Here is a 15,980-nt window from a genome sequence, read left to right as displayed (position 1 = left end):
TGCACATCCCTGCATAGGTTCTAAACTCACCTCCATCCTAAGATTTCACTTTTGTAACAAGCAGAGGAACAATAAGGCAACTATCTGTAAGTCCACTTCAAGCCTTCTGTCCAGGCTGGGCTGCTCCCAGTGTTCCTATTTCAGTTTGGACAGGCCCTTGCCTATCAAACTTTCCCTCTGACACACAAAAACCCTGTGTCAGGAGAGCCCAGGCCTGAAGCCTGTTTCCCCTGAGCCAGAGGAGGGTCCTTCATTCATTCCGGGACAGGTGTTTCAGGGGTGGCTCCAGCCCTTGTCTTCAGGACAGACCTATAAATCCTTCCTGACCCAGTCCATCCATCACACCTTATTTTCTGCGGTGCTGAGCACACACAACTCCCAGAGGAATTGCAGGCCACAGTTCCCGAACAACGGTAGCGGCAAAGCCGGTTGGCCGCGCTTCCACCTAGGAACTGAGGGAAGGGGATGTCGCCACTTCCGGGGAGGTGCGGAGCCAGGTAGGGAGCCTGCTAGCCTTGCCAATTCCCTCCCTACCCCAGCACCAGCAGAGCTTCCAGGCTGCGTGCCCCCAGGCTGCCCCCCTCCAGCACCCATGGCAGCCCTGGGCAGACCCCTCCCCCCAAGATTTAGTTCGGGGTGTTTAGTACTAGTCATGGACAGGTCACAGGCGGTGAATTTTTGTTTACTGCCCATGACCCATCCATGACTTTTGCTAAAAATACCCGTGATTAAAACAGCCTTAGTGATAACGTATCTGCAGGTGTTTGTGAAGGGTCCGTTTAGGGGAAAAAAAGCTTAGAACTTTAAGAAAATCCAACTGTTAATTCTTAAAATAATTTGCTATAATACAAATGTATAGAGCCCTGCAAATCTGCGGATATCTGCTTTATATCCACAAACTGTATTTATGGATCACAGATAGACATGGATCCAAATTTTATATCTAGAGCTCTGCAAATCTGTGAGACCCACTTTATATCCGCGAACCATGTTTGCAGATCGGATATCGAATGCAGATACAAATTTTGTATCTGCACAGGGCTCTACAAATATATTCCACAAAAATGCATGTTCCTCCTTCTGCATATGGCTCTAATGATACACTAGTTCATACTCAGAAAAAGCATGTCATTTCATATCCACAAATAGGGGAGCCAGCTCAAAAGAATTAACCTGTGAACATGACCTGATACAGGTCAATACGGTCAAGATTAATTCAAGATATCTTTTGAATTCTTTCAATGTGAAACATTCATTTGTAATTTCTGATCTTAGGGTTTTTTTGCTGACTGTGAGAGGGCCCTCTGGCTCCAGCCTCTACTCAGGCTTACAAACTGCTCAGAGACCCTTGTGCTAGTCAAACATCCTGTGTAGTTTATTTACAATGTGGGTTCCCAATACCTTCATACTATATACAGCTCTGCTTCAACAGTCCTATGGAGCCCCCAACTCCTATACCAAGCAGGGAAGGGCAATCTCTCTCTTCTCCCTATTACCTGCTTTCCCCCCGTACTTCCTTCCTGTGCCTAATAGATTAATTAGCCTTCCAGCTCTCCTCCACCACAAATTAGGCACAGCTCTGTTTAACCAGCCCCATTCTGCATTATTTGATTGGAGCTGCTATGACCAGAGTGAGGGATCAGCTGTTCTTGCTTAGCACTCTGTCACACTGGCTTTTGCTACTACTACTAATACAAAAAAAAAAATCACATAACTAAAAACTGTTTCCTTAGTGTTCAGCACAGCAATCTAAAAGTTTCTGAATTACATGCTGGCATTTCTGAGCCTACTGTCAGAGATGCCATCTTGCTAAAAAGGAACATAATTTGCGACAACGGAAACATGGGAATTCAGGGTCAGAGCCCATACATTAGTTTCAATTCTGCTTCAATATGGGTTTGAACAATCTGAAGAATAAAAATATACTTTGGAATATTAAACAGGACAGTGTCAAGTTTAAAAGGCTTAAAATTAGACATAATGATGGATGCTACACTGTTCTTTTACTCTGCTGCCTTGAGATTTTTTTGAGCATGCAAGATATTGAAATATAGAGTCATGCTCTCTGCATTTCAGAGCGGCAAGATAGAGCAGAATTCTTCAATATTTTAATACCCTACCTGTACCTAACAATTGAGAAAGCAGGGAGAGGAATGACAGCTTTGTGGCAAAGGCACTGGGTTGGGATTTAGGAGGTATATAGATTCCACTGAGTTCAGCTGGAGTTTACCCTCATATTTCTAAAAACAGGATCCTGAGGCTCAAATCCTAACTCTCCCACAGACCTTGGGTAAATCACTTAATCTCTCTCTAAGTCCCTCTGTAGTAAACTGGAAATAATGCTTCCCCATTTAACAGAGGAGTTGTTATACATCAAAAAAGGCACATGCAGAGACAGACCAAGGTGCATCTGCCTTGACCTTGGCAGGCCAGGTTGGAGAATGTTTAATGGTGGGCCTCTCTCACTTAACTGCAGTTGGAATTCTCTTTTTCTTGATGACATGTGGGTCTTGTGAAGGTGCAAGCCTAGCTCAGCACTCCCAAAGGTTGTGGCTAGTAGTGAAGACAAGCCAGGTAGAAAAGACTGATGGGGGACAACATCTCCTGGAGAAAAAACACATCTTGTCATGAAATGGCCTACCTGGGAGAACTTTAGGCCATAGACAATTCTTCCCTGACAGAACAGCATGAGACCAATGAACTGAGACTACCTAGTATTTCTGAGACTGCCAAAAGTGACTATTTACAGCCCTGCGAGCAAAAGTGACTGAAAGAAACAAGCTCTCTGGAGTCAACTGCTCTGCAATACTTAAGCATTTACCAAACACTATCCTTATCTTTTCTGGTTTGTCAGGCAAGCATTATGAAGGAGAAAAGTGCAATAACAGTGCTGAGGAATATTAATGATTATTAAGCTACACTAAATGGAAAAGCTATATTAACTAAAGCACATTCTAGAAGGTGTGGAAAGCAAGGGCTCTTTCTGTTCAGTTTGAAAGGCAGAGCTATAGAGAAGCTTGGGAGAGAAGAACTGAGGGACTAGATGTATGTAAAAAATTACTCCAATTTCTCTAGTACCTCTGAATGCTGGTTGACATGGGTGACAGTCGAGAAAGTGTGGACCAAATTTAACATAATCAGAGAGACATTATACTAGTTTCTAATTTCTTTAAGTCTTGTGGTGTTTGCATCCTAAATTAGAGACCATTTCCACAAAACCATAATATTACACTTTTGTCCTGCAGAGCAATTATAATATGCATGACTTATCACTGTAAGCAAAATACTTGCTGATTCACCTGTACATTGTATTCTAAGTTTTACATCAGAATCAAGTCAGACACTGATGATTGTTATGTCAATTTATCAATAATATTATTGCACTGTAAAAAGTTATGAAAATACCTTTATTAAATCAGAGCATAAACCTGCAATTATTTTACTAATTAATGAATAATAGTATAAGAACATAAGAATGGCCCTACTGGGTCAGACCAAAGTTCCATCTAGCCCGGTATCCTGTCTTCTGACAATGGCCAGCGCCAGGTGCCTCAGAGGGAATAGACAGAACAGGTAATCATCAAGTGATCCATCCCTTGTTGCTCCTTCCCAGCTTCTGGCAAACAGAGGCTAGGGACACCATTCCTGACCATCCTTGCTAATAGCCATTGATGGACCTATCCTCCATGAATTTATCTAGTTCTTTTTTGAACCCTATTATGATCTTGGCCTTCACAACATCCTCTGGCAAGGAGTTTCACATGTTGACTGTGCGTTGTGTGAAGAAATACTTCCTTTTATTTGTTTTAAACCTGCTGCCTATTAATTTAATTTGGTGATCCCTAGTTCTTGTGTCATGCTGTGAAATAAATGTCAGTGACCATCATGTTTTCCCCAGATTGTAGTTTTATGCCTGCAAATAGAACATTAGACAGAAACAGTACTCTGTTAGAATTATACATGTCTCAACACACTTCAAAAACAGCAAATATGTTAATCATTTCGACTGTCACTACTGTTACTCTAGTTCATGATAAAAAATGCAGCTGATTTAAAATCATTTAGTTTAACAATGAAAAAAAAACACTGAGCAAGACTGAATACAGGTAGTTTCTTGGCAGCAGTGTATCAAGTTTTCTGTGCTCTGGTTAAAAAAATCTTATTGTTATGTGCATGGAAATCTTATCTTTGCCAAATAAATGACTAGAAAATGTGGCGTACTCCACACATTATCAACAGGATGATAAATTGCTGGTTATGCAGTATGTGACTTTTAACATTATAAATACAATAGAGAATGTAATTGTACTGGTTATTAAAATATAGCATTAGAGTAAGAGCAAAAGATTAATATTGCTTACTTTGGTTCTCCTATCTTGATACCAGGGTGTTGTGTATAGGCATGGGAATGTGTGCTGGGTGCAGATTTAAATGCCATGGGACAGATAGGACACTTGTAGAAGACTTCACAGTGAGAACCTTGAATGTGAGACTTGAGTGCAGCAACATCAGAGTACACAACATTGCAATGTACACAGCTGTAAGGGAAGAGGAAAAGTCAATCTAACATAACACAAAAGTGTACTAAAATAAGTGGAATCAAAACTGGGTTTTAGGCAGGTGGAGGAGGGAGGATTATGTATTCAATCGGATACAATCACATGATTTGATTGGTTAACAAAGTACAAATCAGAGAGACAAGGTGGGTGAGGTAATAGCTTTTACTGGACCAACTTCTGTTGGTGAGAGAGACAACTGTTCCAATAAAAGATGTTACCTCAGTCACCTTGTCTCTCTAATATCCTGGGACTGACACGGCTACAATAATACTGGAAAGTACAAATCACACATTAAGATCCAACAGAAACAAAGTGGTTATAGACCTAAAAAAGAAAAAAAGATAACAATAATTAATTTGCAAGATCTAAAGCCAGAGGACAAGATTTGATAATAGCGTTATGCCAACAATAGACAGAATGGCCAATAGAATCTACTCCTTCTGTTGATTATAAACAAGAACTTTTTAGACACTATAGGCCTTAGAAAATACATTTTTATCAGGAGTAGGGGATTGTATGAAGAACCATATTGCAATCTAGAAGCTACCAAAAATGAAATACAAAAAGAATAACAACTTTATTATATGTATTCAGGTTTAATTTTAATGAAAATGTTTTCTTAACGAGTGATTTTTCTCTGTACATAGTTAAATCAATATTTGGACAGAGAAGAGTAAACTTAAATTCAGGGTGACTACACAGGAGCTTTACAATCTTTTCTAAATATCAGGTTGGAATTCTGAAAATATTTTTCTAAAATATGCCTTTGAATTCTTAGTGTCTCTGACACCTTCCCACAATTCAATCTACAGCAAAGGAAGTAACATAAATTGAGTTAATATAAAAACACAGGAATTTCCATACTAGATCAAGTCAGTGGCCCATTTAGTCCAGTGTTCTCTCTCCAGTATTAGCTGCTTCAAAGAAGTTCCAAAAATAACCCGGTAGTGGACAATTATGGAATAACTTGCTTACAGGGAAAGTTTCTTACTAACCCCAATCTTTTGGAAGTTCACTTGAAGAATGAAGGTTTATATCCCTTCCAAACTTTATTTCTATCTAATATAATTATGGAACTTCTCGTTAGCCATATAAATGACCAATCCTTTTGACACCCACTAATCTGTTGGCCTCCATGTTGGCAATGAGTTCCACAGACCAATTATGCATTGCATTTAAAAAAAAATCCTTTTATTGGTTTTAAATTCGCTTCCAATTTCATTAACTGTCCCCTTCTTTTCATATTAAGAGAGAAAGGGTAAATTCACTCAATTTACCTTCACTATATCATTTATTATTTTGTATCTATCATGTATCTACCTGTTCGTATCTTCTCTAAGCTAAACAGTTCCTACCTTTTAAATCTCTCTTCTTATGGAAGATTTTCCATGCCTCTAATTATTTTCGTTACCCATCTCTGAACTCCTTCTATGTCTGTTATATCCTTTTAGAGATACGGTGATCTTATGGAAGAGAGATAGCATGATGATATAGGAAACAATATGCCATATTTCAGATATGGCAAGCCAAAAGAATTAGGAAACTTTTTGAAAAGTGAAAGCACAATTTTTGAGCCCTCTTATCTCACAAACGCATCATCTCTGAGATACCTCCAGATTTCTAAAAAACCTCTACTTCAGCATAACAGCATACATGTGAAATTTCAGGTGATTTGGCTTAAATCTGTTAAAGATGGGAGGAGCTCAAATGAAACTTATAAATAAAAACGACCTTCCATCTTAACTACAGACACACAACTCTCCACAACACTAAGTCTTAAGTATCATCATCTTTTTATATTTAACTCATATTAGTTCTACTTCTAATGTGCTAGTGATATCACATTCAAGAGGATTTTTTTTCTTGCCATGAGTTTTTTTCCTTATAAATAAAATAATCCACAAATATAAGCATCCACTGCTGACTATAGTCTGCATGTCTGCCTGAATACAGAAGTAGCTCTGCTGAAGATCTGGGTCCCCCTCAGGTCCAGGTCCAGGTCCCCCCTCCTGGACTCACTGTTGCAGCAGCTTTTTTCCCCTCAGTTTGAGAGAATCCAGCTTGAGTCAAGTGAGCTGAATTTCCTCAATTTAATTAGCTCAATCAGCTAGTCTAGATCACTGGCATCAAACAGCTTCCTTAAATTATCAGACACTGTTCAGAAAGGCAGGAGGAAATACATCCTTCCTCAAGAGAAAGTTTGGTGTTGATTATGAGGGTTCTAATGAGGAAGAAGATAGATTCTTGATTGTCTTGGATATTTTTGTTTTAGGATCATTGGATGGAGAGGAGAAAAGGAACTTTGACACAGATTGTGGTGAGGGGTTCAGACAGTTTCTCATAGGGTTTTGAAGAGAAATCCTAGATAATCTAGCATCATTGTCCTGATTCATTGTGGAAAGTAGATTCTGACTATGAGGGGGTCTTCTGATTGCAACGGCCATATAGGTAGAGGCCAGGTGTCTCTGAGGAAGATGTTGCATCTGAGTCCCACAGGTGACTGAAGTATAGGAAGGGAATTGGCTGGGGATGGAAGACACATCAGAAACCTCCCCCTTCTTCCGAACACCCCTGATTATTCAGGAGAAGGGGAAGAAGGAGAGAGAGAATAATCCAAAGAGACTTTAGGGCAGATGAGAGATGAATCTTTGGCCTCACCTACCCAGGTCACCAAAACCAGAAAGATCCTGCCACAACATCTGCCTAGATGCAGTAAAAAGACTTCATCCTCCCCTCAGAGTAACCTTAACAGAAAACTTCTCAGCCATCCTGATAACTGAACTGTGTTTCCTTGAGGGGAAGACATACTATCGGCTGGTGGGATTCTATATCACACCACTCTATCTTTAGGAAGCCAGTTAAGACTGACTGCAAGACTATATTGAAGTGCTATGCAGAGGTCTGCTGTAGGAGCTCGGAAAAGAGAGGCTATTCTGAGCTGTTGTCTTGGTGCTGGTCTGAGTGTTGGTGGAAATCTAGGGACTGACAGAGTTTCAAGGCTGCTCAGTGCAAGGCTAGAGGTTTCCTTGATACTCCTCCAATCCTTGTTACTCCACTGACAGTTGCTTCCCAGCAGAAAATTTAGGGGAAACACAGGAATTAAAAAGAACGAGGAGTACTTGTGACACCTTAGAGACAAGTACTCCTTGTTCTTTTTGCTGATACAGACTAACACGACTACCACTCTGAAACTGGAATTAAAGACTCTCAACGAAGAGCCAAAGTAGCAGACTGTTGCACTCTCTGATGGACAATGTGAACTGGTTTAAAGTATAATGTAATGGTAAATCCAGCAGTGGGAACCTGGACTTCCCCAACTGGGGAAAAAGAGTGAGAACAAGAGAGGGAGAAAAATAAAGTTTCCTTCTGTATCTGATAGACAGGTGGAATACACCCATCAGTGCTTTAAAGATACAGTATAGCAGTAAATACAAAAAAGATTATCATTATTTTACCAAGACTACCTAAAAGTCAGCTTATGTTTTTTTTTTAAAGAAACTAAATTAGTAAAACGTCTGAATTCATTAGCTTGAAACTGTATGCCTTAATATGACATCTCATGGCTGCATGAAATTAGTGGTATTCTGATTGAGTACCATACATAAGCACATGCCCAAATGCATAGCTGACATCCAGCAAAAATTTTTATCCCAAAATGTGTAATACAAATAGTACTGTAGCCATGACAACTTTAAAATAATAAAGCAGCATCTTGCAAGCAACTGTCACAATAAAGAGAAACTATTTCAGTTTAAGTTTGAAAAACTTTATATATATATATATATATATATATATATATATATATATATATATATATATAAACTGACAAACTATTTTAGTTACACGTGTAATCATACTGACCGAAAACCAACTCTTCGTGTGTAATGTAGGCAGTTCTTAGTGACGTGGGTCTGGAAGTGGACCGATCTGCAGATTGCGCCACATTCAGGACACGTATATGGAGATTTATGCTGATGAATTCTCTGGTGTGATGCAAAACTGCACTGGTTAGGAAGCAGCATCTGGCAGATATTGCAAGTCTTCTAAATGATAAAGCAAAATAGATAAAACAAATGGTTTGGTTCAACGATATGCTTTCTTCTGTCAAACATTACAGCACATTTAAAAAAACCCGTGTTATGGTTGTGATATAAACAAACAAGAGCAGGCAAATTCAGATATAGGCCCTAGTCCTGGATCCCTTTGTAAAACAGAGGCCTCTAAATTGGACATTCTGGGCCTGATATAAACCTTTACACACCACTCTGGCACTGTGAAGGTGCCGAAAGGTCCATGTCAACTATATTTATGTTCTTAACTCAGAGCACAACAGAAAAATCTTCGCCACCAAAATAAACTTAAATATGGTGTGTTATCTTTACTTTTATATCTCCTTGCTTACGTTGTTTTTTAATTTAACATTCAGAGTACCACTTATTGGGGGGGAGGTTAATTTTTTTTTAAAGGTGGTTTTAAATATATTTACCCACAAGACCAGAGTATTGTGTATGCATTGTAAATATTGCACATGTAAATAAGAATTAAATTTATGTAAAACATTTCTAAAGCTTTTTTTTTTTGAAAAGGAGTCTCTGTAAGTGCAGTAGCCACTTTCCCAATCTCAACCAATTATTTTTGGTTTTCAAACTAACTCACTAACTAAAATCCTTTAGTACATGCTGATTACTTGTCAAGTCAGAATCACTAGCACTTTTTGGCTACTTTGTGCCATTCCAGTGATGGAATGCAAACGATGTAAATCAGATGTAAACACAGATTTAAATTGGGTTTACAGCTCCTTTCCATCACTGGAGAGGCACAAAGAGGCTGAAGAGTACCTGTGAATCTGGCCCATATAGGTTTTAGTTACATAAATGCAAAAAAGCATCTCTAAATAGCTAGGCTACAATCCTGGACAGATTTATGGTCTGTGCTTGACTTTAAGCACATGAATGGTTCCAATGACTTCAACTATTCACATGCTTAAAATTAAGTATTGGATGTTAAGTCTTTGCAGAACAGGATCCCTAATTCTTCTTTTTAATACTTTGTTTGTTTTTAATAACAAGCTAGTTATAATAAAATAATAAAAAGTAATTAATAATAAGTGATTGACCCAAGGCAGAAAGCTACAAGCCCCAAGCTGAAGCCTGAAATTAAACTAAAAACCAAAATCAGGAAATCTCTTAGGTCCTACACTTTAAACCAAGCTATGATATACATAAATAATGGATAGCTAACGTACAGGGCTTCTGGTGCTTTTTGGTATTTCTATTTTTTCTTCGCGAAAAAAATTAGAGTAAGCAGGTCATCGTCTGTGAGAAAGTACAACTTTTAAAATGTTCAGTTTCTACTCTAATGGATTTTAGGGTCAAATTGTCAAAAGTGCCCCTTGACTTTCAGTGGGACTTATACTCGAGGGACTTAGGCACTTTTGAAAATAAAATCGAGTCTCCTAAGTGATGTAGGCGCTTTTGAAAATAAGACTTTTGAAAACTTCACCCTTGGAATAATGATGTGCATGTTTTGCTAAAACGCAAAACAAAAAATCCTCTATCAATTTGTATTACAAACAGACTTATTGAACTACTGATTAAACAAAATTGTAATTATGAAATAATACAACACAGTGTGTTTATTCTTGCTGTAAAAGAGTCTGTCCCCTGCAAATGGGAGGCATAATATGAAAACGACCATCTCCTCCAATTCTGGACCATTTTCCTTTGAATAATTTTGTATTTCATAGTAAAGTCCAAAGCTGCTCCCTCACAGTATGTTGCAATTATAGTCATAACAGCAGAATCAAAATTGCAATTGTAAGCACAAAAGTAGAATGTTATAAGTAGGACACTACCAAATTCACAGCCATGAAAAACACATCAGGGTCTTTTGTGTACAGCTTTCACAGGGGAAGACCAGCGTTTTTAAACTGGGGTTCCTGACCCAAAAGGGAGTTGTGGGGGGGTTGCAAGGTTATTTTAGGGGGGTTGAGGTATTGCCACCCTTACTTCTGTGCTCCCTTCAGAGCTGGGCGGCCAGAGAGTGGCAGTTGTTGGCAGGGTGCCCAACTCTGAAGGCAGTGCTGCCGCCAGCAGCAGCGCAGAAGTAACGATAGCAGTACCACAACCCCCCTCTACAATAACCTTGCGACCCTCCAACAATTTCTTTTTGGGTCAGGACCCCCTACAATTAAAACACTGTGAAATTTCAGATTTAAATATGTGAAATCATGAAATTTACAATTTTTAAAATCCTATGACCGTGAAGTTGACCAAAATGGACCGTGAATTTGGTAGGGCCCTAGTTATAAGTAGCTTAAATGTGGTGCTGACTCATCATTATTGGCAATTGAATCTATGCACCCATGTAAAGTTAGGGCCTAAACCTGCTCCCACTTAAGTCAGAGTTTTGATACTAACTACAAGAACAGGCCCTTAATAGTTACTGTGAAAGATAACATTAAGGGGTTTATTTGTTTTTTTGAAAGAATATTAGTAAATACCATGAACCAAAGTAAACCCTCAAACAATTTAACAGTTTGAGAATGTTATGCTTATTCTAACATGGAATATACTTTTTATTAATATTATGGTGATTCTCCACCACGGTCACAGGCATATTCCAATAAGGATTGCTTATCTGAGTAGGATTGCAGGATCAGACCCTAAATATTTAAGATGAAATCCTGGCTTCATTGACGCTAATGGGAATTTTGCCTTTGACTTCAATGAGGCCAGTATTTCACCTGTAAAGGAATTATTTTTTAAAGATGCTATTTTGTACACTCTCTAATTTTAGAAACCTGACAAGAGACAAAGTAAGTTCATTTTTATTTCTTTCATAATGCAGGATCTCAGTCTAAATGCTTTTGAGGACCTATGCAAACCCAGAAAAAATTATATATAGTTTTATTTTAAAGAAGAATGTTAACATGAAGTATCTTGAATGCTACACTGAATTAGGGAGTTTAATTTTATGCAGCTCACTCTTAAACTTTACTTTATAATCCTGATGGCCCTATATGTTGGAACATGGGCTTGTTCTAAGCATGTGCCACAAAATGTCCTCATTTTACACACACACACACACACACACACACACACACACACACACACACACTTTAAAAAGCCAAATATTTGTAATTAATTGTCCCAGTAAATAATTCCTGAAACACTGAATTATGACTTCCATTACTAATAGAACTAACGTGGGGTTTTAATTTTGTGTTCATCACAGGCTTAAGGGCAAAAGCCTGACTAACCATAACTCTATTTAAAATATTCTTACCACATTTATTGAGCTTCAGTACCACTGCCACAATTTATCTTTTGCCATCTACGTATTAACAAGCAGTAATACAATAGTGGAGAATCTGGAGTATTCTTTGATTACATAAGAAAATGGCAAAACAAAACTTCTTATTCCAATAATAGAAATATATGGATTTTTCATATTCCTTCCAAAGTATCTTTGTTTGCAGCACTACAAAAGAAAACCTGGATGTTACGCCACAGAAAAGCCAAACACCATTACCAATCCCACTAAGTATTCCTCAATTTCAGAAGTGCCAGCAAGCAGTTTGCATAATTAGTCTACAACACTAACACTCCGGAATGTCACAAAACTCCAGCAATACTAGTTGTCAAAGTAGGCAGTTTGCTACTTTAACAAGTGTAGAAAATATGTGTAATTGTAGCTGCTTACAAGAAGACACTACCAGGGAATTCTAAAAGCCAACACTTCTGCTTAACACTTTACGTTGGGCTTAAGGTGAGCCTGAATTTTCACTTCTATCATTCCAACCCACATAAGAGCAAACCATGTTTTTCTCAGTGTGACAAGCATTACAAGCATTAGGATCTAGGAGTAAGGAGGAAGAAGCTTGGGGGAAAATGGTGGTGAGGAGAAATAAAAACCCACAAGACCAGTTAAGTCATATTAAGGGGTACTGGCTACACAGCTTCCATGAGCGCTATGCAGTTATACCTCTAAGCCTATCTTACCTGAACATTTTATTACTTCAGGTTCACTATCTTCTCTATATAGCCCACTGACTCAATCCCGCACTTACACATGAGTGGGCCCATTGAGTTCAATGGGACTACTTACGTGAGTAAAGTTAGGGCTTGTCTACACACTGTGGCAAATACCTCTAAGCGGGTGTAATTTGTGAAGCACTCTAAATGCTCCACGTACGCCCTGCTGGCATGCTCTAAACGGTACCTACTTCAAACTGACATAGTCCTATACTGCCATGTAGATAAGCCCTTATTCACGTATTCATCTACAGTATTAGACACATAGTCCGTTTCTGTGGTGGTTTGTGTGGATCTTTCATAAAATAATAAGGAAGCGTTCCAGTAATATGTGGAGAAGGACCTCCATATTCAAACCGTTAGACTGGTGGATTTTTTTGGATAGTTTTTAAAAGAAACCTTCTAATCTCTTTCTGAGAAATATTTTTAAAAAGAAAAAATTGTTATCTAGACTAAACCAAAACACAACATTTGTGCTAACTGCACTGCAAGAACAGTTAAAAGGACACTGTGAAGATTGGTAACCCCCATATAAGAGTTACTGTGCTTTCTATTTGTTTGCAAAATCCAAATAATTCCACATGATCTTACCAGCTCCTCCCCAATCAATCCACCTTTTCCGACTTCCTCTCTACCCCCCACGGCCCCAAGAAACAAATCAGTCTAGCAACCCACATTCTTGAGCAACTTTACAATAACAAGCCAGTGCGAGGTAAAAGGAAGATCAAAAGTCAATGAAATAATATTCCTCTTTCAAGTTTCTAAAGAGATATTATAATCAGAGAGAAAAATTCAAAAATTATTAATTTTTGGACAATGTCCTTCTGCAACAAACACTATTCCCACAACAGTGCTTACACTGATTGATGATAGCGCACAAAAACATATCTCGTCAGAAAAATGTGATATACTGTAGCTCACGAAAGCTTATGCTCTAATAAATTTGTTAGTCTCTAAGGTGCCACAAGTACTCCTTTTCTTTTTGCGAATACAGACTAACACAGCTGCTACTCTGAAAACTGTTGTTACTGAAGTGGTGGTATTCATTTAAGCTGCTTTCATGTTGGGCATTCCATCTCAGTTGTAATACTACTGAATGTAATAATGCACAAATATAAAAAAGTGGTCAGAGAGGTTGAAACCATGTCTGACAAAGGAAAAAGACCACAATAAATAGGAAAAATAATTCATTTTTTTAAAAGAGGATTTTGCAAACAACAGAGATTTATAATATTTAAACCCTATTTATTATCAGTGCCCTTTAAAAAAAAAAGAATTAAAATTAAAACTTTCTGCCCTTGCAGTGGCTCACTGAAATAATAGAGACTGATGTAGCTAAAATGCTTGGATTTTTTTTCTTTGAAAACAGAATATCACATGGCCAGACACTAAGGCCTTGTCAACACTTAAACTTTTAGAGGTTTTGTTACCGGTTAGAGACAGCCAAGTTGTTCACAGGTTATATGCAATACAGTCTAGTTTGTGTCCCCATAGCAGCTTTTCTGCCTTCACAACTGTATTTGAATGTCCACACCTCTGCCTACTCATGTTTATATTAATACATTCTGGGGAAATCTGGGCAGCTGTCCCATAGGCCTCAGCAGAGGAAAATGTGTCCAAAAGATATGCACACAGCACAGAATAGTAGCACATTAGGCAAGAACATCCTAGTTTAGGGACAACTGGGAGGAAACAGCACAAGCCACGTCGATTATACAAACATGATTAGGTTGCTTTGCCCACCCTGGCAAAAACCATCAACAAAAATCCGGCATGATGGATCATGCTTTTTTTCATGCTTTTCTGCTCAACTCTGTTCATTTTATCCTTACCTCATCCTCCCAGCCCACCCGCACTCCACAGGTCCTGTCTGATATGTAGCTTCTGAGCTCTCTGGGGCAGGGAATGTCTTCTTTCTTACTTGCTTTTACAGTGCCAAGCCCAATGGGGCCTTGGTTGGGGTTCCTAGGCACTACCATAATATAAATAATAGTAATGGATTAGTTACAAAAAAGCCAACTGTATGCCAGCCTAGGCCTCTGACAGGGTTAGCTGACCAGTTACGGAGTTTTAGTTATGTTGCGCATGGGCACAAAATATATTTAGAGTCAACCATGCCAATAACTGGTTAAACACTTCGTTCAAAATTATAGTGGGACCTAAGGGTGAAAATTCATCATTCCATCTTCTTCGCCCAAAGCCTAAATAATCAGACTTTATGCAGGGATCTCTACAGCATTCCAAGGGTGGGAATCCACACATCAACCCACAGTAAGGCCATGAGATTTCACTGCAGGCCCTTTGTAACTATTATCCCAGCTAATAGCTGGAATAGCATCTGCTACTGTGTCACATAATCCAAGCAATCCTGGATTCAGTGTTTCCACACTCATCTACCTTAATATGCAGGGCTACTTCAGGTGATGAGTACAAAGTGTTGTTTCACAGACATCCCACCAGCACAGTCCCACACAATGTGTCTTACGTAATATGGAGGCCCTTGCAGAAGCCATCTGCGTCTGTACTATCAGAGGATTTCTTACTAAGTGCAAAATCTCAGCAAGTCTATCCCTGCCGTTGCCCATAGGAGGAAGAATGTTATTCCGTCTCTGTCGATCTGAGTGTATTTACTGGCTTTCCATTCACACATAACAGGAAGCTGCAACACGAAAGCCAGCCACATGCTTTGAAATACAGTAGAATCCTTTTTAATTGGCACACCCCAAGGAAAATCCAAATATGCCAATTAAGCAATGGTCTCAATTATCAGAGGCTTATAGACTACATTGTGCATTGGTTTATTTCACTTTTATTTAATAAGTTTAGGTAAATTATGCAATGTACACAACATTTTTAAAATACTATATTAAGATAAATTTGACTCATTTTAGCAATCATAAGAGAGAAAGAAAGCAGTCACAAGAAAACAAATGGGCACACAGCTGGAAATATATGCTAGCAAACACAACTTTTCACTCCTCTTTTCAGAAGGCCTGCACAGCAGGCACATCATTTAAATAGAGTTAGTGTGCCATTTATTCATTGCCTAGAGTCACCGTAGCACCCAAATAAGCGCCTAGCACACTTACGGCACTATAAGTAATCGAAATCGAAATCAAATCAAAGACACAATCAACCATAAGACAATCGTTCCCATTAAGTGTGTGTACTGTTAAGGAGGGTGCCAATTAAGTGGATTCCATTGTATATTTAAATTCCAAAGCATAAAAAAGGATCACTACAAATTCTCAGTGAATATCATTACCAATTTCAGTATCTCAGGGTACAGTTCTAAGAAACTTCCAGGGCTTTGGAGCTGTGCTTCGGCTCCACTCCAGCTCCAGGCAAAAACCTGCAGCTCCACTGCTCCGGAGATGCTTCACGG

The 15,980-nt window shown here is 38.7% G+C and overlaps 1 protein-coding gene across 4 annotated transcripts in view; it reads right to left on the bottom strand.

The window, feature by feature from the left end:
* ZNF532 (zinc finger protein 532) overlaps positions 1–15,980 on the bottom strand; it is an 88,972-nt gene that overhangs the window by 21,734 nt on the left and 51,258 nt on the right. For all 4 annotated transcript variants that reach the window (XM_038403733.2, XM_038403737.2, XM_038403736.2 and 1 more), the window contains 2 exons: positions 8,421–8,602; positions 4,362–4,538 (listed from right to left, as the gene is read on the bottom strand). In XM_038403733.2, the coding sequence (XP_038259661.1) occupies positions 4,362–4,538; positions 8,421–8,602 (359 nt within the window). The remainder of the gene's footprint in view (positions 1–4,361; positions 4,539–8,420; positions 8,603–15,980) is intronic.

This window comes from Dermochelys coriacea, chromosome 5 (assembly GCF_009764565.3).
Source record: "Dermochelys coriacea isolate rDerCor1 chromosome 5, rDerCor1.pri.v4, whole genome shotgun sequence".
NCBI lineage: Eukaryota > Metazoa > Chordata > Testudines > Dermochelyidae > Dermochelys > Dermochelys coriacea.
Note: the sequence above shows the minus strand (reverse complement) of the source record. Positions and strands in the feature narration are given on the sequence as shown.